The 27,360-nt window shown below is 46.9% G+C and overlaps 1 protein-coding gene across 1 annotated transcript in view; it reads right to left on the bottom strand.

Moving 5' to 3' along the window:
- Positions 1-26,432, bottom strand: part of LOC147108601 (uncharacterized) — a 159,957-nt gene extending 133,525 nt beyond the window's left edge. Inside the window, exons 1-4 of the mRNA XM_086005284.1 lie at positions 26,025-26,432; positions 12,515-12,640; positions 4,213-4,287; positions 3,238-3,411 (exon numbers count right to left, since the gene is read on the bottom strand). Of these exons, the coding sequence (XP_085861410.1) occupies positions 3,238-3,411; positions 4,213-4,287; positions 12,515-12,640; positions 26,025-26,240 (591 nt within the window). The 5' untranslated portion in view covers positions 26,241-26,432. The remainder of the gene's footprint in view (positions 1-3,237; positions 3,412-4,212; positions 4,288-12,514; positions 12,641-26,024) is intronic.
- Positions 26,433-27,360: the final 928 nt, after the last annotated feature.

Here is a 27,360-nt window from a genome sequence, read left to right as displayed (position 1 = left end):
CAAGGCAAGGGATAGTGGTTAATACAGCAGAAAATAAAGCAATTTTACCAGCTCATTGTTTTTTGTCTTTCTCTTAAAAAAACATGAATTTATTAAACTTACAAACAGAATATAATGTACGGTTTATCATGGTTCAGCTTAAAAGATTAATATTCAGTCAAGTTAGATCCCCAGTTTGTGCTGAATTATTAGATCTCAACAATGGCAAAAGTAGAGGTATGATAATTGGGTTCATTACCCTTGGATTAGGGAGTGTGAAAAAACAGCCAAGGTTTCCTACTCCTGAATACGATGCAGCGTGTGTGTGTGTGGATACGTATGTATGTGTGGATACGCGCGTACGTGTGTTTGTGCGCATGTGTGCGTGTGCATATACACGTGTATGTATGTGTGTAGAATTGGGCTCAGTTGTGATGCCTCCCCCTTCTCCCACCTCCACAATTGTCAAATAACCTGCTGGCTCTCTGTCTAGGCTCACAGGTGAAGAATGACCACGTGGATGAAGTGCTGTTAGAAACTAGGGGTGCCTAAAAATGTATATGGCTACACGAATAATACTGTGTTTAAATGATAAGTTTTGTTTTCCTGGAAAGCATCCATTAGAATTTGAGACAGTCTTTTTAATCAGTTAGATTAGGTGAAACAAACATTCCACATGGGAGCCCATAGGATGGTCCTGCCAGGCTAGTTATCTGTTGTTTGTAAGTTAGGGTTTTGACTTTGTTAATGTATCTTTAATTTGGCCAGTGAAGGCCCAAACTATGTTTCTTCCATTATTAATAATAACCATATTATAATCTCTACAGATAGAATTTGGAGTTTGTTTAACAGAACTGCTTGCAAAGATAATTAAAAGTTAATTAGGAAAAGACATAGAATGAAAGGAATTTGAGGAGGCTAATGTATCCATCTTAGAATGAGCCATTTGCTAGATGAAAAAGAGAGATAGCGACTGGCGAACATGCGACAGCTCTGGCTGGGGCCATGATTAAGAGGGACAGGGCCGGGCCTTGTACTTGCTGGGTTAAGGAGGATAGAGTCAAGAGAGATAAGATGAGTTCCAATAGAGGAACCTTGAAAATGTAAAGACAAGAAAGATAAATTGGATGAAGTAATGAGACCCTATTTTGGGAAGGGCTTTCATCCAAGAACCAAGACAAAGAACTTGAGCTGTCATTGGTTGATGAAGTTTTAGAGGAACCTCTATAGGTTAAATGGTCTTGTCAATAACTTGGCCTCAGTCCCACCCCTAAAAAGAGAATAAAAGTGACACCCCAAGGGTTTGCCCACAGAGACAGTGGAGGGGAGAGCCGAACAGAAGTTGCAAAGAGAAGTTGGGCTGGTCGAACGCTCTTTTGAGAGTGATCCCATGCTCACCATCGGTGGTTCTAGAGTGAAAGAAAGAGAGAAGAGAGGAGAGAGGGAGAGAGGCCAGAAGCCAGAGAACTGTTCACGCATGCCAGTCGTCTGTCCGATCGGGTCCAGTACCAACTGCTTGTCACGGTCGTATGTTTTTGCTGTATTACTAGTGTGTTATATTCCGTCCTAAACTCCGATTAAACACAATGGCCTAGAAATTCAGTATAGCCACGTTCGGGGCGCTAGTCGGGCGGCCGCTAAAGTTTGCGCCCGGCGCAAGTTCGCGCCACCTTCGCCGATATTCAGTCGCATCGTCCCAAGAGGTTGCTGCTGCGCTAAAACAGGCGATGCACAACTATCATTAGGCGCTAAGCCGGCGGTCCGGGGCGATACCCCCGAGGGCGGGTGCAGCGCAGGTGCGGCGAGTTGCTGATTGACGGCAGACACTCTGGCGCCGGTCAGCTCTTAAAGGGGCAGGGTGGACTTGTCTGGCTGCCATGCCCTGCGCACTGCAGCCCTGAAGCAAGGCCTGGCCAATGCTGGCTCATCAGTTCTACGCCCTGGACCATGGGGAAGCCCGCTATTCTTCCAAATCCCATTGCACGCTCTTGCTGCTTGTCCAGGGTCATGGGGAAGGAGACGTACTGACGTCTCCTTCTGAAAAGGGCATTGTTCACCTGTCGGATGCAGCAATGTACCGCGAACTGGGAGATGTTGGCAATGTCCCCAGTAGCGGATTGGAAGGAGCCGGTGGCATAGAAGTTGAGAGCCACCGTCACCTTCACTGCCACCGACAGAGACGTCCTGCTCCTCAGCTGTGGCTGCAGATCTCTGCGAAGCAGGTGGCAGATCTCAGTGACCACCTCCCTTCTGAATCGCAGCCTCCGAACACACTGCTCCTCAGACATGTTCAGATATGAGAACTGCTGGCGGTATACCCTGGGTGGGTAAGGCCTCCTGTGCCGACACCTGTTGGCCCTTCTCCATCTGGCCATGACTGGCACTCTCTCACGGCGTCTCTGATCCCTTTGAATACAATGCAGAAAGCCAACGTTTCCACCCATTGTAGCCCCCATTACAGTATATGTGGCGACTCAAGGCTATGGCACTGAAAGTGAAATCCAAGTGCAAAGCTCTGGCCTGAAGCCAGAAGTACCTGTGCGAGCACTGAGTCAAAGCAGAAAGCTCTCTGCCTTTGTCTCTCACACAGGATTGGCACAAAATGGCTGTCACTTATAATGCAGGAGGAGTCCCCTTTAAATAGCGCCCCCCGCACCGACTGGGAACCGTTCCCCTCTACCAGTCGCTGGGGGCGCCAGGCGCAAAGAAGGGCGGCGCCACTGAAGTTCCGGTTTGGGGCGCACAAAGGGCGTTGCACGATGAAATGACGTCAGGATCTGCGCGCGCAACTGAGCGCGCGCAAAGGCTTTGCGCCGACGCTAAATCTCTAGTGAAGTTGGGGAGAGGCGCAGATCGCGCTGCGCCCGGCCGCTAGCCGCCTATCGCCCAACATCTCCTCCTCCTAAGGTACTACCGGCTGGCGCAAGCAACTGAATTTCTAGGCCAATATACCCACCATATTGGTTTGCACTCGATCCTGTTTACCAGAGATGCGGGAATCTCTACAGTGCCAAAGGGCAGTAGGCGCATGTTGAGCCACACCCTAGAATGAGGCTGCACCTTCAGGAGAGGAAGGGGGGAAAATTGCAAAGAGGGATAATTGCGAAATATATATTCAGCTGACATTTCCATTCATGCTTTCCCTGTTGAGCAAACTAGGAGAGAAAACTGTCTAAAATGTCTCTTCCTACATCAGTCAAGCAGGGAGATGTTTTTAAGTATTAGGGTTTGGAGAATGCAGAAATATTTGACTATTACCTTTATTCTATCTTCAGGAGAAGTAGCTTCAAGTTCATAATCATGGTGCCTTAAAAAGGAAATGCTGATCTTCTGCCCTTCAATATGCTCACAGGATTTGATGGATTTAAATGGAAACTGTTTTTTAATGATACCTTTTTCAATATTACACAAAATCCTTGAATTATACTCAATCTAGAAAGGAAATACACGTTAATCAGTAAATAAGAATCAATGCAGTCTGTAGCAGCAGGCAATAATAGTCAATATTTGGAGGACATTGAAGGAGGAAAACATTACCTGAGAGAATCGGATCTTGACATAGAAGCAATGAAATTCTGGGGCAGTTATGCAAGTCCATTTCCTTTCAGGAAATTTCACATGGTCTCCAAAGTATTAACTTTTTCTGTTGTGGTTTTTTTGCTGTGATTTTACTCTTTTTTAAGAAGCAAGAAGCTGCTATTATTGAGTACAAATGGTTCTTTGATAACACTGTGATATGGTTTGGATTGAGCTGTTGGATGTAAAGATTTATCAGTGTGCGATTCTGGTTGTATTAGGATGAGACTGATTATGAGCAAAGCAAAGTTTTCCCAGTGATCACTCATGAAAGTGCACTGGGGTAGATTTTGACTTTGTGCGATAGTGTAAAATGGATGATAGTGAATCGTCAGCCTGTGTTACATCTCTCAATTTTTATTTCCATTAACTTCACCTGTTTTATATTGTCACACAAAGTCAAAATCTACCCCATTGTCTTGTTTTTGTCCAGGGAGGGAGAAGGGACAGAAGTGCAGTGTGTCACTATCATCAATCATTTCATGTGAAAGGTGATCCAATAATGTGGTTCAACACAATTTACATCGTCATCTTAAAGTGTTTACCGATGGAATAAAAAGGTTTGCAAACTGTTTTCATTGCCGATCGTGCCCCTTTAAGCAAAGCATATTAAACTGCCACCTCATATTTAATTACAGAGCAAATCGTTCAGCTTACCATCAGTACTCTTTTCTGCCTTCTGTATCGGTTATATTTATAGACAAAAAAGTTGTATTGTGTATTTTCAGGTATCTAAACGCAAAGAAAAATGCAAATTGCAAATTAAATATGGTTAGGGGTTACAGAGAGGAGCATTTTGATGCTTATGTTACAACTGTCTTGTTACAATCTGCAATAGAGCTTCAGAGCAGTTCTCAAAGTAATTCAAAACAGAAGGAATTAAGCACATAGAAGAGGCCACTCAGGTCCCCTAATCCAGAGGTGTTCAAGCTCTGTACCTTAGTGGACCAGAAACCCATGTACCATGGAGCCTCCAGGGCCATATATAAAGTTTAAATCAAATTTCCCATTAAATTGCATATACTTCAAAATGGTGTTCCAACAGTGCTATCCAAACCTCCAGCCCATAAAAATTCAATCAGGACCAACCAGCGAATAAGAAAATCAGTCCAAATGGGAATGAGTTGCTTGGGTTTCAAGGGATAGATTGGCAGAGCTCGTGGGCTGCATGTGGCCCGGACTGCACTTTGACCAATCCTGATCTTCTCCATTCATTTACTGGTCAGATCCTATGCTATCTTCATCATTATTTATATTATTCTACTCAAAATGTATTTTATGCAATGTTATCTGATGCTTATAACAGAAAATCTTCCAACACCCAAGCACTAGCCAGGTAGAGCACACTTTGAATTGCACTTCGCCTGATATGATCTGAACCTATCTGGATTTCTGTGTCCAGGTCAGTAGCCTGGGCCAAACACTCCCCCAGCTCACAAGACTTCTGGCTACTCTCCAAAAGCCACAACCAGAAGGCCTCCAGGCATGTGTTCAGTACCTGTAAAGGAAAGGTACTTATTCTATCCAGGCTCCATCTTCTTGTTTCCTGTCCCTCTGATCAGGTTAAAGCTGGGTGTAGGGACCACGGCGCACATTTCCGGATTTCCCACTGGTGTCAAGGGAGGAAAATTAGGCAGGCGGTCATAGTTACACTCTGCTGCCTCATTAGTGTGGCTACGCCAACTTGGAGCATAACTATTCCATAACCCCATCAGGGATCCCCAGCAAATCCCTGGGCAATGTGCTAGGTCTCCACCTCCTTTTTTAATCTACTTTGCCTTGGGACATTCCCCTGGTGCAAAGACGAGGAAAATCAATCCTTTGAGGATAAAGAGATTCAACGTAGAAAGTTAGTGTTCAGCAAGTTAAATGACTCCATAGTTCTTGAAGAAATGTTCCCTCTCATTATTTTTTCATCCGTTTCTTGTGATATCAATCTCCTTTATAAGTATCTCCAAGGTATAGAGTACAGAGCATCAATTATGTAATAATGTTCAGTGTAGTGCAAGATTCTTTGAGAAGTACAATAAGTTACAACTGCAGAACACTGTTGGATAAAACATGACAACAATAAATGTAGTCCTACTGCATGACTAAGGGAAATATCACTTCACTATTAAAAGTAAACAAAACTGCGATAGGTGTTGTGCTTTCAGAGTGTAGCGTCGTGTAATGTTAATATATTATATCGCGCTTCAGTGGAAAGTGCTTTTTGCATTGCATCTACCCTAGACACGTAGTGTAGCAATCCAACATTTGAGATTGTCCCTAGTTAAGTGAAGTACCAGTTGCAATATAAATGTAACTGGTCAATTTTGTTTTAAAACTTTAATATGAATAATGGAATCCCGACTAATTGAGAAAATAGCAGAATCCAAAAATATAATAATGAAGTCAACATGGATTTCAAAAGGGAAAGTCTTGCTTGACCAACCTCATTAAATTCTTTGAAGAGGTAACAGAGAGAGTAGACAAGGGTAATGTAGTAGATGTAATATATCTAGATTTCCAAAAGGCCTTTGATAATGTACCACATAATAGACCAATGAATAAGGTCAGAGCATGCAGAATCAGGGGACAAGTAGCAGAATGGATAGCTAGCTGGCTGAAAGACAGAAAGCAGAGAATGGGGTAAAAGGTAGCTATTCAGAGTTACAGAAGGTAGGAAGTGGGGTTCCACAAGGATCAGTGCTGGGACCACTGTTGGTCACAGTTTATATTAACAATTTAGACTTTGGAATCAAAAACACAATTTCTAAATTTGTGGACAACACCAAATTGGGGGTGGGGGTGGGGTGCAGTCAATACTGGAGGAGAACTGCAACAAATTACAAGACAACATTAATAAACTTGCAGAATGAGCATATAATTGGCAAATACATTTCCACATAGATAAGTGTGAGGTATTACATTTTTGTAGGAAAATAAAGAGGTCACATTACTTGGAAAATAAGAATCTAAATGGGGTAGAAGAGCAAATGGATCTGGGAGTACAAATACACAAATCACTAAAAGTTGCAACACATGTCAATAAGGCCATAACGAAAGCAAACCAAGCACTAGGGTTTATTTCTAGAGGGAGAAAATTGAAAAGTAGAGAGATTACGCTAAACTTGTATCGAAACTTAGTTAGACCATATTTGGAGTACTGTGTGCAGTTCAGGTCATCATATTATAAAAATATAGAGGCACTGGAGAGGGTGCAAAAAAGGTTTACAAGGATGATACCAGAACTGTGAAGTTATACCTATCAGGAAAGGATGAACAGGCTGGGCCTCTTTTCTCTTGAAAAGAGAAGGCTGAGGGGGTGACCTAATAGAGGTCTTTAAAATTATGAAAGGTTTTGATAGAGTAGACACAGAAAGTGTGTTTCTGCTTGTGGGGAAGAGAAAAACTAGAGGCCATCAATATAAGATAGTCACCAAGAAATCAAATAGGGAATTCAGAAGAAACTTCTTTACCCAGAGATTGGTGAGAATGTGGAATTCGCTACCACATGGTGTAGTTGAGGCGAATAGTATAGATGCATTTAAGGGGAAGCTAGATAAGCATATGAGGGAGAGGGGAATAGAGGGTTATGCTGATAGAGTTAGAAGAGGAAAGATGGGAGGAGACTCGAGTGGAGCATAAATACCGACATGGACTGGTTGGGTGGAACGGCCTGTTTCTGTGCTGTATATTCTATGTAATTCTATGTAACACTGAAGATCAAAAAATGATTCAGAAGATTCACTGATATGTTTGAGTTAACAATAATAAAAAGGAACAGATCATAGCAGCCCTTTTTAAACTTTAAAATTATCACTGACTAGCAAAACTTTAAAATTATCACTGACTAGCAAGACTGCATTCCAGCGAGGAAGTGAGGAGCTTTGTTTTCCTGCCGACTCCAGGTGAGGCATAAGGTGGTCTGTTACTGCAATCGGGGTGAAGGCATTGGATAACTGTATTTATTTTAATAAATTAACTTAAGAGGTGCCTTCTATGCTGTAAATTAGAAATCTTGAATGTTTATCCCCTTCCCACCCCCAAAGTATCCAAGTGTAAAACTTAAGCAGCATCTCAAAAAATGGCCAACAGACTTATTTCATACTAACACAAACCAATATTAAATTTGGTCCAGGGTCTCATCATTTGCTGCCCAACTGAAGGTTGAATTATATGCCATTAAAAATAAAGAGTACACCAGCAGAAATATTTTATCTTTCCCAAAACATTCCTAATAATGTTGTTTTGTACAGTACAAGATGGTACTGCTGAAAAAAAATTAAAAATTCAGGAAGATTCACTAATTATAATGTTTAAGTCCCAAAAGGGTTTGTTCTTGTAATGGTAGGGATAAAGTTAGCTATATTTTTCATGGTACAGAATTGCAAATTCTTTGTTTGCAATATTTCACTGACAAGTATACCCTGCTGTGTTCTACTATTAAGTCATTTTAATTAATCCATTATAAAATTAAAGCTCATTTATGCAGTGCAATACAATTTTCTGAATAAATTGATGACCATACTTTAACTAAACAAAGATTAGTCAGTCAGCTTCAAATCCAATGGGCTAGATTTTCAGTTGCTTGCGCCAGCAGTTAGCGCCTTAAGAGAAGTGATTTCCGGGCGCTATGCGTGTAGCGCCCGGGCGCAGCGCAGTTTGCGCCCCGCCCCAAATTAAGTTGCCCGTTAGCGCCGGCGCAAAGTTTAGCGCCCGCCCGGATGCGCGCGCAGAAAATGACGTCACATACTCGTGCAACGCCCTTTGGCCGCCCCGATTGCAAACTTCAGTCGGACCGCCCCATTGTGCGGCGGGCGGCCGGAGCGTTTGGAAAAAGGAACGCAACACAACCAGCGCGGGCCCCGGGGGGCGCTAATTAAAGGGAACGTCCTCTCCAGTATAAAGGCCATCCATTATTTCAGAAAACAGTCTTGTGCAACGCATTTCTGGAGACACAACGAGGAGGATAGCTAACTGGTTTCAAGCAGCAAGAGCCAGGTATTTTTGGACTCAGGCAACAGCGCTGCAAGTGGCCATTTGGAAATTAGAGTGTTTGCCAGGATTTGATGGGGGTTGCATGGGGTGCCAACGCGGAGCTGCAGCTCCATGTCCGTAGGGCTCGCAGACGTATTGTGAGAGGGGCAGCCCTGGCTAGAGGCAGAGGGGGCTACAGGCGTCGGCCACGTAGGCCTTACCCAGTCAGGCTATACCGCCAGCAGCGCTCCTACCTAAACATGAGTGCCGCGCGATGTGTTAAAAGGCTCCGATTCCGGAAGGGGGTGATTGCAGAGATCTGCCACCTGCTTCGCCGAGATCTGCGGCCAAAGCTCAGGTGCAGGACGTCTCTGTCGGTGGAAGTGAAGGTGACAGTGGCATTGAACTTCTATGCCACCGGCTCCTTCCAATACGCTGCTGGGGACATAGCAAACATCTCCCAGTACGGCGCGCATCGCTGCATCCGCCAGGTGACCGAAGCACTGTTCAGAAGGAGAAGCCAATTCATCTCCTTCCCCATGGCCCTGGAGAGCCAGCATCAGCGCGCATTGGGATTTTCCAGACTCGGGGAATTCCCCTTGGTGCAGGGCGCCATTGACTGTACGCATGTGGCTTTGCGGGCCCCTCTGGAGCATGGTGAGCAGTATCGCAACAGGAAGGGCTACCATTCTCTGAATGTGCAGCTGGTCTGTGACCACAAGCAGCGCATCATGGCAGTCAATGCCAGCTTCCCAGGCAGCAGCCACGATGCCTTTATCCTGCGGCAGAGTACTGTGCATGACATGTTCCAGGCACAGCCTCCCCCAAGAGGATGGCTACTCGGGGACAAAGGCTATCCTTTGTGCACCTGGCTCATGACCCCGCTCCGCGCGCCCAGGACCGCTGCTGAAGAGGCCTACAACGAGAGCCATCAAACCACCCGCAACATCATCGAGCTAACTATTGGGGTCCTCAAGCAGCGGTTCCGCTGCCTTGATCGCTCCGGAGGAGCTCTCCAGTATTCGCCGGACCGGGTCTCCCAATTTGTGGTGGTTTGCTGCATGCTACACAACCTGGCTATCCGCAGGACTCAGGCACTGCCACCTGACGTTGGACCAGCACCTCAGGAGGAGGAGCAGGAGGAGCATGAGGAGGAGGAGGAGGAGCAGGAGTACGTTCCCAGGAGGGAGCGACCAGGGCCAAGGGCCGCACGACGCCACCTTATTACACGGTACTTCTAAGCCCCCTGTCAGGGAATGGCCAGGGGCCATGAGGGAAGATGAATGCAGCCGCTCCGCAAGCCCTCAGCCGGCGAAGCCAACAAACACTAAGAAGAACAACCATGGAGACTGCATGAATAAAGATAATTTTTTATTAAACAAAAATGAAAAGCCCTTCCCACATGAATCCCCAAAAACAATAAACGGGCCCCACAAAAAGCCCAACAAACGACTCACTCCCACAAACTGGGGAGGAGCCACTCCACCTTTATTGAAACCGGGCCTCAACGTCGGCCTAACGCAAAAAAAAAGCCCTCCAAAAGCACAACCATGGGCAAAATAAAGATGGCCACCGCCATATTAAAGGAAAGCTGGCCACACCCTCTACTGAGTGGCCCGCGAGGGCGAGACCTTGGCCAGCATTTTGCCTCCCCTGCCCTGCCTGCTGCTCCTTCGCAAGCTCTGCCCAGTGGCTGCTGCGAGGCTGGGGGAAGGCGCCTGAGGCTCAGATGCCCTTCCGCCAGATGCCGCTGGGGGGCGGCCTACACGGCGTTTGGGCCTCGAGGGGCCGTCTCCTGAGTGGCGCGCCTGAGCCTGGCCACCATCAGCTGCAGCCGCTTGCCCTTGACGCCCCAGAGGGGGAATGGCGGCGACGGATGGTGCAATGTGGGCCAGCTGGCGTCTGGGATGCGCTGGCTGGTGCTGTGGCGCGGTGGCACTCGGCCGGGCCCGCACTGCAGGATCCGCAGCAATCAGCCGACGGCCGGCTTGCTGGGATGGTCCAGCGCGGCGCCTGCCCTGGCGATGCCTGCCTGAGACAGCGCGTGTGGCAGCAGTGAGTGGCCCTCTGGTCCTGGTGTGCGCGCGCATCACATCCGCCAGGGTCTTGACGGCATCAGTTAGCATGCGGCCAGTCGCGGCAGTTGCTGCCCCGAACTCGCGCACACTGGTCGCCAGCGACTCGATGGCCTCAGGCATGCGCCCCACCACGCTCATGAGCTCCGTGTGGCGCCGGTCCGAGTCGTCGGCCATCTGATCGAGCTTCCGCACCTCCTCCGAAGTGAAGGTGTCCGGACTGGAGTCGCGACTCTCCCGCTGGGGAGGAGGGGGCCGAACTAGGGGACCCTTGCCGCGTTGGTGACGGCGAGTGTGCCGAGCAGCAGCACTCCCCTCTGATCCTTCCCCCCTTTGGGGGGAAGGCCGCGGGCCACGCGCACGGCTGCTGGGTGGCTGGACGCCACTGGTCCCAGAAGCTGCATTGCCCTGCGACAGTTCCTCCAGGCACTCGTCCAGTGAGGAGGTGTCGAGCATTTCCTCCTCTCCTGCGGGACGTGACTGTTCCCCCGAAGGTCCGGCTTGCTCCTCCTCCTCCTCCTGGTTGGAGGTGCTGTCACTGGCAGCCTCAGGGTCCTGGTCGTCACCAGCTGAAAGCAGGAATGCACAAGAGTAGCTTCAGAGTGAGGAGACGGCGTCAGCGAGGGAGTTAGGACTGGTGGGATTCAGCGCATTGGTGGGACAGTGGCAAAGGAGGTAGCTCGGATGGGCCAGTGCGACGCGAGAGGGCCAAAAGGCGAGGTCCTTACCATTGCCGGGCAGTGGAGGGTCGGATACACCGCACGCTGTGGGAACAATCACACGTGCTCCCATGAGCACACACACGCGCTCCTCCAGCCGAGTGAGCTTCTGCAGCTTGGCGCGGCCACCCCTGGCACGGGCCTGGCGATTAAACGCTACTTTAGCCTGCAAGAGAAAGGACGGGCTGTAAGGGCGCAGTGAAGCCCTGATGTAGTGTGCACTGCCTCCCATGGTGGAATAGCTTGGACAGAGTGAAGCCCTGATGTAGTGTGCACTGCCTCCCATGGTGGAATAGCTTGGACAGAGTGAAGCCCTGATGTAGTGTGCACTGCCTCCCATGGTGGAATAGCTTGGACAGAGTGAAGCCCTGATGTAGTGTGCACTGCCTCCCATGGTGGAATAGCTTGGCCAAAGTGTAGAGTGCCGAATGGCCATTTGATGCTCATGACTGTCCCAATGCTGCTGGCTGAGGGCTGGCCAAAAGGACTTTCAGGTCCCTTTGCCCATCATGTCAGGTGTACATGCAAGAATGAGGAGGAGACTGGAAAGGCTACTCACCCTCACAATCCTGGTCAGATCGTTGTACTTCTTACGGCATTGTGTGTGGGTCCTGGGGGCCTCGCCGGTGAATGTCACCCTCTGGGCGATCTGCTTCCAGGCTTTGGTGTAGTCGTGGTGGGTTGGATTCCTCCCACTGTCTGGAAACAAGATCTTGCGCCTCACCTCCAGAGCTGTGAGCATGATGTCCAGATCACCCTCTGAGAAGCGCAGGGCACGCTGACGGGCCTTCTCTGGCGTTGCCATGACTCCCTGGGGCTGAGCAGTAGTGTTGAGGCCTCTTTGCAAGGCTGCAGTGTGCAGGGCGTGGCAGCAGACTAATTCGTCCCTTCCCCCTTTAAGAGCTGGTCGGCACCACGGGGTCTGCTGTCAGTGCAAAAATGACCGCACCCGTGCTGCGCCCCGCCTGGGCGCTATCCCTCTGGACCGCCGGCTTAGCGCCTAAAGAGAGTAGTGGAACGCCTCTTTTAGCGCTCCACCAACCTCTTAGGGCGAAGCCACTGAATTCCCGGCAACGGGGCGCTACTTTGGGGCGGGCGCTAACTTCGGGCGGGCGCTAAAGCTAGCGCCCCAAAACTGCCTAAACTGAAAATCTAGCCCAATATCTTTTAATGGCTAATAAAAGAGGATTGCTATTATCATACCTTATCTGGTCTGCTTGGCTCCTGATGTGTTGGCTTACCACTTTGTGCAACTTCCCAGGCCTGATCAATGGTGAGCTCTCGGTTTTTCACTGCATTGAGTAGCCTGATCTGTTCATCGTTGCTAAGCTATGGTGCAGAACAAGAACATTGAAAAGGTTAGTGGAGCAACCAATCATAAAAAGGTGGAAGAGATAGTTAACACAAACTGCTAAAATGACAGCACAAGTCATTGCTCACTACAAAAACATGGTTACTTTTTCAACTAATGCATATTGTGATTATCAGAGATATTAATATCCTTAAATACAGTGAGATAAGATTACACTGCTAATTCTGTCATGCAGCAAAGAGACAATAATTGTTTTAGTTCATTTGAAGGTGGCAGGTCAAGATGATAAGGCTGTTAAAAAAGCATATGGGGTCCTTGGCTTTATAATTAGAGGCTAGAGTACAAAAGCAAGAAAGTTATGTTAAACTTTATAAATCACTGATTAGGCCTCAGCTGGATTATTGTGTCCAGTTCTGAGCATCCCACTTTAGGAAGGAGGTCAAGGCCTTGGAGAGGGTGCAGAGGAGATTTACCAAAATGATACCAGGGAAGAGGGGCTTCAGTTATGTGAAAAGACTAGATAAGCTGGGATTGTTCTTAGAGTAGAGACGGTTGCAGGGAGATTTAATAGAGGTATTTAAAATTATGATGGGTTTTGATAGAGTCGATAGGGAGAAACTGTTTCCACTGGCAGGAGGATCAATAACCAGAGGACACAAATTTATGATAATTGGCAAAAGAACCATAGGGGAGATAAGGAGATTCAGTAGTAACTTTCAAAAGGGATTTGGATATATGCTTGAAAAAGAAACATTTGCAGGACTATGGGGAAAGAACACAAATTGTGTGTGTAAAAACAAACCCAGTTACTTACAGCAGTGCAGTCTCCAGGCGAGAATGGCAGGGAATTACCCAATCATCACCATTCTGGCCGGGACTTGTGGGGGAGTAATTTTGCCAATGGGAAGCTTTTGGAGGCGGGACTCCCACTTGTCGGGTTTCAGTCCCGCCTCCAACAACTTCTGGCCAACCCACGCTATTTTCCCTTGATTGACCTTGTTAAGCCAGCCCAGCGGGCTTAGCAGGCCAATTAAGGGAAAGCCAATTGCAGAGAATGTCAACGCATGATGTTTCATCCGTTTTTGACAGATGAATTGTCATCATTTGACAGCTCTGTGAAGCTGTCAAACAGTGACATTCAAGACCTCATCAAACTTCTTTCTTTTACAGAAATGAGATGGTTGTTGCATCCGAGAATGCAACAGCCATCTGTCATCCCCAAAGCGGAGGTGCGAGACTCTCCGCATACACCCCGAATGAAGCCTGCAGGAAGAAACAAAGGTAAGTACACTTTTAATAACACTTTGCACTTACCTCAGATACTCACCTCGCCACTCTTGCACCCATCACTTACCTTCACAGCACACTTTTGCACCTGCCCCCCGCAGACCCACTACTCACCTCGCTGAGCTGGCGGGTTTCGGAGCCTTTGGGAAGCCTGCACTTGAGGCCAAAAAGGGGATAATCCTATTTTCTGCCTGTTAACAGGCAGTTAATAGGCTTTAATCCCTTCCCGCCCCGGCGCGGGACAGCTACCCACCTCCTGGGAAGATGGCTTGGAGGCGGGTTGGGCACCCGCCCCCAATTTCTGCCATTTTCCCAGCAGTCCCGCCTCCATACCCACCTCCCCAGGGCTGGCAAGATCGCGCTCGTGGTGTCACTATATGCAGCCCACTATATGGCCCCAATACAGTATCCAGATTCAGGGAACTCTGCATGGATCACAGAAGTGGTTCACAGAAGTTGTTCTCAGGAGTCCCAGTTAGAAAGATGGGCTGAAATTCCTTGTGTGTTTTTTTGCATGCACATCAAACTTATGACAAAAGCTTTTTTTTTTTTTTAAAGCTGTTGTTAACTCAAAATTGCACACACAGGAATTTGACATGAACACACTAATGAATTGCTCAACCTCCTTACAGCTCAACAGAGGGCAGACCAAGATCCAACCTTGCTCACACACTGACAAATAACACACCCAATAACCTTTCGAATCAGTTGGCAACCAAGTTCTACAGTCAACAGACACAAAGAACATCTGGAAGTAGTGACCTCTAGAATACATTGCCAGCTGGTGCTGCGTGTGCTGACTCTCTGGGCTGGATTTTGTTAATGGGAATGGGACTGCTGGTTTTCGGGTTTCAGTCCTGCCCCCAACAACATCTGGTCAACCCACGCTATTTTCACTTGATTGACCTTGTTAAGCCCGGCCAATTAAGGGAAAGCCGGTGACAGAGGACGTCAGCATATGACGTTTCATCTGTCGAAAATTTTTTGACAGATTAATTGTCAGCTTTGAAAAGCTGTTAAACACTGACAATCTCTGTTCTAAGGTGAGCCCTTGCACTGAAGGCTCACCAAAACCTCTTTCCTCAGCAGAAATCAGATGGCTGCTACATCTGAGAATGCAGCAGCCATTCTATCATTTCTGCCAGAAGCCTGCGGGAAGAAGCAAAGGTAAGTAAACTTTTTCTAACACTTTACACTCACCTCTCATACTTACCTCTCCTCACTTGCACCCATCACTCAACTCTACAGCGGATGTTTCGATCCCTCGCACCCCCGCAGACCCATAGCTCGCCTCGCTGACCCTGGCGAGGTTCCCAGCTGTCGGGAAGCCCGCACTTGCAGGGGTAAAATAGGGATAAGCCTTAAAACTGCCTGTTAACTACCAGTTAACAGGCAGTTAATTGGCTCTAATCCCCTTCCCACCTCGAGGAGACGGATCCCTGCGCGAGCCGGGGACCCGCCTCCTGGGACGATGGCGGGTTGGGAGCGGGTTCGGTACCCGCTCCTAGTTTCTGCCATTTTCCCCAGCAGTCCCGCCTCCATACCCACCTCCCCAGGGCTGGGAAAATTCCCCCCTCTGTGTGCCTTCAAGGAGCTGAACTGGTTCTTGACTGGGGCAATGATTGAATCATTATAGAAGATAGTGGATTAACAGATGGTCCATGTGATCTCCTGGACTGATTTCAATGGCCTGAGGGGGGTTAGAGAGGAATTTTCCAGAGCATTTTTTCCTTTATTGGCCCTGGGTTTTTCTGCCTCTCCTAGGTGATTACACAGTTGCTAGGAGGTGTCTAGTCATGACCCTCCAAGCATCATGGGTGCGAGGCAGACTTGATGCACCAGCTGGTCTTTTCCTGCTGTCTTTTTCGTTTGTTCTTAACCACAAATGCCAACCGAGAAAAGCTAGCAAAACCTTCAAAAAAGCCCAAGAGAGCTGATAACTGCAAAATAAATCTGAAGAAAGCAGAGCACAAGCTTGTAACTTCAGGAATGCTGAGGAAATACAATTCTTAAAGAGGATCTGAATCTGAAAAGGTACAAGATCTATTTTCTAGGGAAGTTTGGAGAAAATGTAAATTTTTGACTCTTTACAACATTTTCTAGTACTTTGAAGTAAAAATTTTGCTTCTGCATTTCTGGCGCACATCAGGACCACATGTCATGAAATGGCACACTCCCAGCCTACGATCTTCTGTCCATTAATTTACAGAGACAGGAATCATGGGCGGGTGGAGCACAGAAATTGAATTTTTACCCCTGTGCCATATACAATGAACATGGATAGTTACTAGAAGAAAGCTATTGCTCTTTTTTTTTTAAAAGTTCTAATTGCCAATTTTGGGATTCAATTATTTTTCTTTATATCTCAAAACAATAATAATCTGTTACTGGGGGAGAGAAATAGCCAATAAGGAATCAGTTTTACTGACCATAAGATCATTTCAGCCAAGGCTGTAAGCAATGCTCCCTATAATTTTGTTCTGGCCCGCATGGCCCCTTTAACAGGCTGCATGGGCCATTCAAAATTCCATGGTTCTTCTACTTAAAAGCCGGCTCACCGTCTGCGCGGGACCTGCAGAGCGCTGATTAAAGGGAACGTTGGTTGCAAGAAGTACATTTACAATTTATAGTAGTCCTTCCAAATTCTCCCACCCTCCAAACTGGTCCGATATTTTATGGGAGGTTTGCTCCCCTGGACAATTTGGAATTTTTACATGAAAATGGTGAATTCTGTTTAATTTTAAGCATTTCTACACTTTACAGTTTCTTGATTTTTAATCTTAAACAAAAAGTGACATTCAGGTATCAACAAATCAAACAGACCCAATTACCACTCCCTAACTGCCCCCCTCCCCATCTCCCCCGCGTACTGTTCCCAGTTTCATCTCCACAACCGCCTCCCCCCCACCTACCCCCAAGAAGTGCTGCTTTTGGCATTCTCGCTCTCCCGACTCTCTACCACCCTATAAATACTAGCACACACTTCCCGGCATCTCCTTCCCAACAAAATGCGACTCTATCTTTCCCCTCCACAAAGCGCTACTCCTCCCTTCTCTTTGCACCACTCAGATGAGGCCCCTAAATTCTCAATACCCTCAAAATATTGGCTCCAGTTTCCTCCCTCTCTCCACTCCCCCTACAAATACTGTTCTTGTTTTAAGTCCTCTCCCCACAGAAAGCACTACTCCCCTCTCTTGCTGTTAACTAGCTAGCTTCTACTGCTTGCTCAGTGAGATCAATGACAGTCAGACAATACGCTCACAAGCAAAAGGTCACTTATTCAATGTTTAATGCTTCAAATAAGATAAAGAACTTACAGCCAAACAAAGCTTAGTTGGGGAAACAATGGGCCAGATTTTTCTGAAAAAATAACGGTGTCTGAATGATGCAAGTTGGTGTTAATGCGCAAATCAGCAAGAAAATTGTAGCAAGGAAGAGATACCCCACAAATTACAATACGTTGGCGGCCAATTTGCGCCGTTCCACCGTTAGCTTTGCAAAAATGGCATCTTGCCCTTAACCGCTCTATGATTTTCATAAAGTTGCTACATTTGCACATTAGTTGCCCATTAAACTCACTACAGAAAGTTGTCTAGTAATTAACAGCAGTACCCTTTTACCAATGTGATAATTGTTAATGACTGCTAATCAATTTCTCTTGCCCAGAAAGTAAGCAATTTTAAGTGTGGATTCCTTCAGGTTGTGATTTGTATGAGGAGATTTTAAAAATGTTAAATTTTAAATGTTTTATTTTTTTCTCATTTTTCCTTTGTCTCTTTTTTCTCTCTCTCCAATCTTTATTTCCTTCTTTCTGTACCTGATTTGACATTGAATTCACCCACTCTAATTCACCCTCTTTCTCAGTCCTTCCTCTGTTTATTTCTCAACCCATTTTTTGGCATTCGTTAAGGAAATACACTGTTGGTCCCAATTTTCACCATGGTCCCAGATGCCCCATTGTCCTCTCTGCACCATTATCAGTTTGCACTTCCAGCATCTTTGTGGGCAAAAAAATTTAAAACCTAAACGTGCAATTGTAAGTCTAACTAATTGGTCACACTGCAAGCTGCCCCGCTCCAGTAAAATCTGGGCCAACATCTCAAGTTTACAGCTCTTGAGCTCAATCTTCCCGGCTCAAATCTAAATTGCTGCTACAATTCACTGGTTTATATACCTTTCTTGACTATAAATCATTCATATAAATGCCCTTATATGGCATGCTGAGCATTGCCTATTCACGTCTTGTTCTAATGCAATGCTACATCTCTAAGCTACAAAATATATAGACGACCATGATTGACATGGGTGAAGCTGACTCCATCTTTCAAACATCTCGTTTTCCACTTTCTCCAACTTCTTATCTCTCCTTCCTGAGGTTGCCAGGCCATTTTAATTAAGTAGTGCCCGTCAGCATCATTGCTACACTCTCTCTCTCTCTCTCGTGGTCCATGCCATGATAAAGATACAGGAGTTTATTTCAGGTGAGACCTCTTCCTGTCCTCTCTCTCTCTCTCTCTAGTATTTGGCAGATAGCGAACCTTTCTGACTGTGATTCGCTGTGTGCTGAAGTTAGTAATATACATTTTAACCCTTTCTTACCCATGTCCCCCCACTACTCCCAAAGTGATGCTTGTAGCTTCTCCAAATGCACAAAGCACTGGACGAGGCTTAGCCACTCACCCCAAAAACACTGTTCTCATCTTTGCCCGATCTGTTATTACCCTCCAAGTGCTACTTCCAACCTCCTCCCAGTTTGGACTTTTAATGGGATTGACAGCACTTTACACTATACATGGGAATTTGCTGAAGATTGAGAATTTCTTCACATAGTTTACAACACCATCAATCACAGCAGGAGTGGTAGCTGTAGTGTATGTACCCGTCTACCTTTAAGAGAACTATTGTATGTAACCGTTCACCTTTAAGAGAACTATTTTAGGTGTGGCACTACTTTGTTTGGCTTCTGTATACGGTAATACCGACGGTGACCACACCAGTATATAAATGTTGTGCCAGGAGTTATTGGGCAGATTCGCCCTGACCTTCGAATAGTAAAGTCCTGTTTTAAGTTACTCTTGGAGTCTGTGTATTAATTAACTAAACAACCCACAGACTTTACAGTAGCAGGTAGGAGCTCAGAGCGGCACATGGAGAAGGGGCTTGGTCCGTGCAGATTTTGGTCCATAAGTGTAGACAGTGTCCCCAGAACACAGTCTGCATCGAACACTGATAGTTAGCAAGCATTTATGTATGCCATAGGCACAGCCATGATGACATGCATACTCAACAATAGCAAAATACTGTGGATGCTGGAATCCGAAACAAAAACAGAAAATGCTGGAAACACTCAGCAGGCCAGACAGCATCTGTGGAGAGGTAGAAACAGAGAGTCAACGTTTCAGGTCTGTGAACCTTCGTCAGAACTGGAAAAAGTTAGGGATATAACAGATTTTTTTCCAGTTCTGACGAAGGGTCACAGACCTGAAACGTTGACTCTGTTTCTCTATCCACAGATGCTGCGTACTCAATGTTGTGCTGTACCTTGGTAAAGCCACCAATTAGCCGTCACTGCTGTTGATTGTTGTGGACTTAAGTGTATGTAGCAGAGTGAACTGCAATACAGGGAATTGATTATCCATGGAATGGGAAAGGGGCTGATTGCACAGATGTTCCCTTTGGGTGCCTAGTAGTACCCTGCAGCATAAAGTTGAGTAAAATGATGACCATCAGGGCCACTGATAATGCAAAGTGAATGATAGTCTGTCCATGCAGGTTTTCTTAGAATGGATGGCGCACCTCAACCAATCACCCTGCTTAACCTGAACACCCTCAAGCACCAGTCCTCAATTATGCCACATAGGTAACACTATTGCAGAAAATCTACTGCCTGGAATAGTGACCATGTGCATCTTGCCTCCACAGCACACTTGAGTTACCTTCTCATCGACCCACTACTGCACTGCAAAATGCATGGCAATGGCGGTAGAAAACTCCTTTATTTCTGTGACTGCTTGAAGTCTCACCTTTCATTAACATCACTAACTCCAGGGGCTGGATTTTGTCATGGGGCGGGCTGGGGTTGTGTCATCCGCTTTTCGTGTTATCCACCCGATTCCAAATCGATGTGGGAGAATGATGCGATTTTCACATAATTGGGCAATTGAGTTCCAGCGTGTGGGAACCCATGGCCCAATTAGTTTTTTCAGTCTGAAATTCGCCTCCGATGACATCATCATTGCTGCTGCATTTAAGGTCTGCAAGAAGCCTTGCTTCTTCTGCAGACTGCCAACCCTTTGTCTTTTGCCGTGAGAGGGGCCTGGAGGCAGAATGAGCAGCAGGAGACCCAAGTCTGCTCCCAGATTTGATGACGTCGCCCTGCACCCTTGGAAAGCCTGCCAGATTAAACCGCATGCGCCGTGACACTTGCTTGATCCTTGATGAAATGGATGTGATTGTGAGCGATGGCAAAGAGGGCATCGGTTACCTGCATGATGCAAGTGTGTGCGACTACCTGGGAGATGCCGCTGATGTCTGCTGCTGATCCCTGGAATGAGCCTGAAGCCAAAAAGTTGAGTGCGGTGGTGACTTTGATGGCCACTGATAAGGGTTGTCCACCTGCTCCTCTGGGCTTCAGGTCTTGCTGCAGCATTGCGCAGATGTCACCAACTACCTCTCGCGAAAGTCGGAGCCGCCTTTGACACTGTTGCTCACTCATGTTGAGGTAGCTGACCCTGTGTCTGTAGACCCTGTTTGAGGGGTATCTCCTGCGCCGACGGGCTTCCATGGGCTGGCGGCTTCTGGCCTGTGCAGCTTCAGCTGGGTGAGCAGCAGCTTGGCGCTCCTGTTGATGCTGCTGTTGTTCATGGTTCTGCTGCTGCCGCGGCTGGTCTTCATCCTCATCTGATGTCCAGGAGGAAAGGAAATAAATGGTTCCCATGCTTCAGGTATATGCCTCAGTTGAGGAAGCGCTCAGTCAAGGTGGCGAGAGGGGTTTCCCAGGAGGTCACACTGGAGATGGGTGTCAGGCTCCAAACTTCCACAGCTATGGTTATGCCTGCTAAAAGTTCCCCCAGACCTGAGACAACAAAGTCCTGCCACCTGCAAATGATGACTGATCACCATTAAACAGGAGATTTGGAGCTGAAGCTGATAGTCAGCAATTCAATTGTGCTACCGCCAGGTTTCACCGTCGTGTTGCAGAGGAGACGTGAATCACGTGGGAAACGTGTTAAAATCGGAAAGGTCTCTCAAAATGAGATTATAGAGGCAATTTAGTGGTTAAGGGCATTAAGGGCCTATCCAACCTCTTGGAGGCAGGACGGAGACGGGATCAGAAACCATGCATTTGGGAAAATTGCTTGGAGGCGGGATGGAGGCGGAGGCGGGGTCGGGCCTGCCCGCCACTTTTTGCAATTTTAACACCCCACACGCCTCCATTTCCGCCTCCTCATGCCTGGCAAAATCCAGCCCCAGGTCTTAATTGGAGTTAACTACTCACTTTTTGAATATTTTCCACAGAGGTGTAATTTTTTACAAGTTTATCATGATTGACCTCTAACATGTAAAAAAAATTCTTCTTCTCATTGTTAATGTTTGTGAAGCCATTTTAGAGTAAAAGTCCTCAAAAAAGCACTACACAGAGAAATAATCTTTTAATACTTTTTTACCACCATTATACCACTTTCTAACATCCATTATTCGCTTTTGTAATTGAAGGAGGATGTCCTCTTGGTGGAAACAAGACTTTATTTTCACAAAGACTGCACTTCTATCAATCCTATCGTGGGCAGACACGTCTGCTATAGATAGATCAATGAAGATGAAATCATGTTGGGAATAGTAGCATAGTGGTAATGTTACTGGACTGATAATCCAGAGGCCTGGACTAATGATCCAGAACATGCGAGTGCAAATCCCTCCACGGCATTTAAATTCAGTTAATTAAATAAAATCTGGAATATAAAGCTAGTATCAGTAATGGTAACCATGAAACTATCAGATTGTTGTAAAAACCCATCTGGTTCATTAATGTCCTTTAGGGAAGGAGATCTGCTGTCTTTACCTGGTCTATATGTAACTCCAGACCCACAGCAATGTGGTTGACTCTTAACTGCCCTCCGAAATGGCCGAGCAAGCCACTCAGTTGTATCAAATTACTAGGAAAGCCACTGGGTGATGGCCACATGTGTGCAGTCGATGACACCTTGCACCAGTGGGAAGCCAGCCAGAGCCACAAAGCCGAGTGCCTGCTCAGTAACATTGGCTTCATCAGTGGCAAAGTTGATATAATTGGCTGACTCATCAAACATGGCATCGGTCACCTGGGAGATGCATCTGTGGGCGGCCGACTGCGTGATGCTGCAAATGTCTGCTGCAGATCCCTGGAAGGAGCCCGAGGCGAAGAAGTTGTGGGTGGTGCTGACTTTGACAGCCAATGGTAAGGAGTGCCCACCAGGACCTCTGGGCTGCAGGTCATCTTCCAGCAAGCTACAAATGTCTGGTGCGATAGCCAGAGCCTCCTGAAGCACTGCTGCTCAGTCATGTCCAGGCAGCTCATCCTCTGCTGTGTACCCTGTGTTGGGGGTATCGCCTCCAGTGCACTGCCCTGTGGTGCCCCCTCTCTCTTGTGCAGCATCAGGTCTTTGAGGAGAAGGCTGCCGTTGTGGTTGCTGTTGGTGTTGTGGCTGATGTTGTTGGTGCTGGGGCTCATCTTGGTCCAATTCTGAGGTCCAAGGTGAGACAGCATAAGTGGCATCCATGCTGATGTAATAGATGGCAGGTAAAGTGGAGATCAGAGGCCCAATCCCTCAGTGTTGTAATTGTGACAAGCAACATGGTGAGAGTGGCTTCCAAGGCAAACTGCTGACAGCTAAACCTCTGGAGTCAGCAAGAGCCTTTCCATTAGTCAAGTAATCAGGTGTAATGTGGAAGTATTTATGTGTTTTTTCCACCTCACAATGAATGAACTTGCACAATGGCCACTGAGCCTCTGTCTCCCCTTCACAGGCGAGGTTCCTAAGCTGTGTGAGTCCCGTGCTCCTGCAATTAAGGTCAAAAGCTGGTGTTAAAAACCCTCTTAAGGGTCTCTCAATGAGCAGTTAACTAGTTGAATAAGGTCACCCACCTCTGCCGATCAGGTCCGTGGCGCGCCTTCAAAGCCACCCAAGTTAAATGTGCGAGGAAGCAGGATGACGGCGGGTTCCTGACGCACTGGTAATTTTGGAGATTTTTACTGCCGACCCGCCCCCAAACCTGAACGTTCAGCAACGGGAAAATTCCGGCCATTATCTCGAAGTATTTTTTAAACCATATGCTTGTCATGTATTTTACAGTCAATTATTCTTATTCACTTTGTTGACTTATGTTGGGATAGTAATAATAGCACAAATCCCATGGTTTTCAAGATTTGCATCAGGTAGCCTAATTATCTCCCCTAAGAGCACAATTCTCTGAAAAAAGTCAGTTAAACTGTCAATTCCTGATTCCCATCCAATTAAAGTTACCCGTAATCACTGCTTAGCATATGATTTATGATGTGTGCACTATTCCCATTCAAGCTTTTCCCATGATGTACATTTCCGACCAAGGTTTGTGTGCCAGATTTTGATGAAGCTATCTCCACCTAATCTGGTACACTCATCTATTTGCACAACCATCAGCACATCTGTATCTGTGCATCCTAAGAAGGACCAATCATTACACCTCTAGAGGTGCAAACGTTGAAAAGCTATTCATGGTATTTCATAGGGGTTTTATGGAAAAGCAATGCAATGTCAATTTTGCCAGCAACCATGAGCTGTACCCAAGCAGAAAAGGGTTAAGAAATGAGGAGAAAAGGACATAGAGTGAGTGGACGAAGTTGCCACTCTGTCCGGATGCAAGGCTCCCATCTTGATGATCCCCTAGAGAGCAAAATACTGAAGGAAAAAGTTGGGAGCTCAATATCAACTTTCCAAAGACCAAGATTATGCTTGTAGCATGAGGAAAGGCAGATAAAGACAGCAGAAGACACTGCTGGTGAGGAGGTGGAGGATGAGTCTATGTACGTAAGCAGCCGATTCCCCAGTAGAATCAGGGGGAAAACTGCCCACTGGCTGGAGTCATACATAATGCAAAGGAAGATGGTTTTGGTTGTTGGAGGTCAGTCATCTCAGTACCAGGACATCGCTGCAGGAGTTCCTCAGGGCAGTGTCCTAGGTCCAACCATTTTCAGCTGCATCATCAAAGACTTTCCCTCCATCATAAGGTCAGAAGTAGGGATGCTCGCTGATGATTGGAACTGAACATTGTGCATTCACAACTCCATAGATAATGAACCAGTCCATGCCCGCATGCAGCAAGACCCGGCAATATTCCGGCTTGGGCTGAGAAGTGGCAGGTAATATTCGTGCCACACAAGTGCCAGGCAATGACTATCTCCAACAAGAGAGTCTAACCATCACCCTTTGAAATTCAATGGCATTACCATCACCGAATCCCCCACCATCAACATCCTGGGGGGGTCACCATTGACCAGGAACTTAACTGGACCAGCCACATAAATACTGTGGCTACAAAAGCAGGTCAGAGGCTGGGTATTCTGCGGCGAGTGTCTCACCTCCTAATTCCCCAAAACCTTTCCACCATCTACAAGGCACAAGTCAGGAGTGTGATGGAATACTCTCCACTTGGCTGGATGAGTGCAGCTCCAACAGCACTGAAGAAGCTCCAGGACAAAGCAGCCTGCTTGATCGGCACCCCATCCACCTTAAACATTCACTCCCTCCACCACCGGTGTATTGTGGCTGCGGTGTGTACCATCTACAAGATGCCCTGCAGCAACTCACCAAGGATTCTTTGACAGCATCTCCCAAACTCGCGGCCTCTACCACCTAGAAGGACAAGGGCAGCAGGCACATGGGAACAGCGTCATCTCCAAGTTCTCCTCCAAGTCACACACCATCCTGACTTGGAAGTATATCACTGTTCCTTCATCATCGCTGGATCAAAATCCTAGAACTCCCTCCCTAACAGCACTGTGAGAGTACCTTCACCACACAGACTGCAGCGGTACAAGGTGGCGGCTCACCACCACCTTCTCAAGGGCAATTAGGGATGGGCAATAAATGCTGGCCTTGCTAGCGACCCCCACATCCTAGGAATGAATAAAAATAAAGCTCTTGTTGGAAATACTTTTGATGGATTATGGAAATCAGTCTGAAGTGTGAGATGTGAAAAGTAGAGTTTATAAGGGATGTGCACAGTCAACACTTCAGCTGAAACAGAAGATGGAAGCTTGTTGGATCTCCGCACGCAAGAAACTAACTGGTTGGACACTGACTAGCACTGAAACAATGAAAGAACATGACCAGGGTGCAGAATTAGAGCATAGGAAGATGGCAATGACTAAGGCATGTCCCCTATGGCTAAAGATCAGTAACCATGCAAGGTGAAGGACTGCGTCCCAACTGGGGAAGACCACAATGAAAGGGAAAGCCGGGATGGTGAGACTGCATGTGAAAAAGAGAGAGAATGGGCAGATAGCAGGAGTTGGTAAAGAGGACAACACTTCTGGTATTTCTGGTCAGCCTTATTATGAAAGCTGACTTTTAATCTGTCAAGTGTCAAATCAAACTCCGTACTAATAGGAAACAGCTACTAGGCCCAAATCCTGTATTTCGAGTCAGCAAGGGAGTTTCCCAAAATCTGGGAAATGGACGTTTTTACACACACTTTCCCCTAAAACAATTACAATTAAAACTGAGCTCACTTAAAATGACAGGAATAAGATCTCTCAAGCACTGCGATAAACAATGTGAAAATTCCCCACTGTTGTGTGTCTGATAATAAATACAAGTACAGTATCAGTAATTGTTATTCCAAAGCTGCACTTCTTTCAAGTTCCAGTACATGGGCTAAACTTCTCGATAAAGTATCAAGTTACCAAGTCAAAACTAAACAAGTAGGTACTGGTGCAGTGGTTAGAATCGTTAAAGTAAACCTCAAACAATTCTTTATTCTGACAACACTATGCAAATACAATTCCTAACCAGGAAGACACAAGTTCTGATCCTCCGGGTCTTTCTCCAATCCCACGCATGCAGATAACGAACTGCACGACATTTGTGCTCTTACCTGGGGCATGGCGCTGGAACTTCCACCGGTCAGATCCATCCCGATTCCGCCTTTCTTGAGTTCGTCGATGCCCTGACCAAACGTGAGCGTTCCCGATTTAACAGCATTCAAAAGCCACGCCTGCTTCCCGGCAGTCAAGTCGGCGTTACCAATCATTTTCTTTGCTATTGTGCTCTGGTTATTTTCAAGTTCAACCTGGCCCTGTGGGTGAATCATTAACTTCCGCAATCCGAGAGTCTGGGTGTGAAGCTGGCCTTGACATCACAGGTAATGGTCCCGCTCTGTGCAATTCTGTTTGAAAGTGGGGGAAGGTTCTTTAAACCAGAGCATATTGGACCGTTCTAAATTACAGTAGGGGCATTGCATTATTACATCAGTTCTAGTGAAGCCATATTGACGCCCAGTTCGTGATAGAAGAGCAGCATTGGGAGGGGCTCATGAATGGTAAATATAATTATCGTTGCACATAAGCCACATTAGATTTTAGCATGTGTACTTGATGAAGATTCAGTTATGCAGTCTTGAAAGAGTTGTAACTCATATAGGTTGCACTTGATGTGATTAAGGGTTACTTAAATTATGTAATAGGTATAGATGAAAACATTGGCTAAAGATTAAATGAAGACATCTTTTAACACGTTCGGGGAAAAATTGGGTCACGCCCCCTTTGGGGCGCTAACTTCGCCAGCACCCCGAGAAAAGTAGCACCCCCGCAGCCAAAATTCGCCGGTAGCACCTCAAGAGGGAAGCGGGGTGCTACTGGAAGTGCCTCACCTCCCTCTTGGGGCGCTGCGATTGAATATCACGGCGCTATGTGGTGCTGCGGCACATCACGCCACAGTACTACCCCATCGAACATAGCGTCCGGCGTAAGTCAGGGGGCGCTACCGAAGATCACAGCCGGGGCGCGAGTGGGGTGCTGTGCGCAGTGATGACATCATCGCTGGTGGCGCAGTGCCACGGGGCGCTGACGGTTACTGTCACCACTAACCTCCTGCTGATTTTCGCGGGAGGCGTTGCCGGCGCCGCACCCAGGCACTAGTTGCTTTGCGCCCCTCTTAGGCGCTAACGGGAGGCGCAATGCAACCAAATTTTTGTCAGTAGCTACTTAAATAAGAAAGATTGCCTTTGTGAGGAGCAAGTGAACTTCTGAAACTATGTGGTAATGAAAAGGGACAACCTATTGTAGCACTGGAACAACCTATTGTAGCACTGGGACAACCTATTGTAGCACTGGGACTGAAGGGATATTTACTCGTCTGTACGGAGTTGGCATGTGCCCAGTCAGCTCTGCCCCTGACTGTCCCTGAGCGGTTCGAATCGCTCCCACACCCCT

This window comes from Somniosus microcephalus, chromosome 13, assembly GCF_052327205.1.
Source record: "Somniosus microcephalus isolate GS21.2 chromosome 13, FLI_Smic_1.0, whole genome shotgun sequence".
Taxonomy (NCBI): Eukaryota; Metazoa; Chordata; class Chondrichthyes; order Squaliformes; family Somniosidae; genus Somniosus; species Somniosus microcephalus.
Note: the sequence above shows the minus strand (reverse complement) of the source record. Positions and strands in the feature narration are given on the sequence as shown.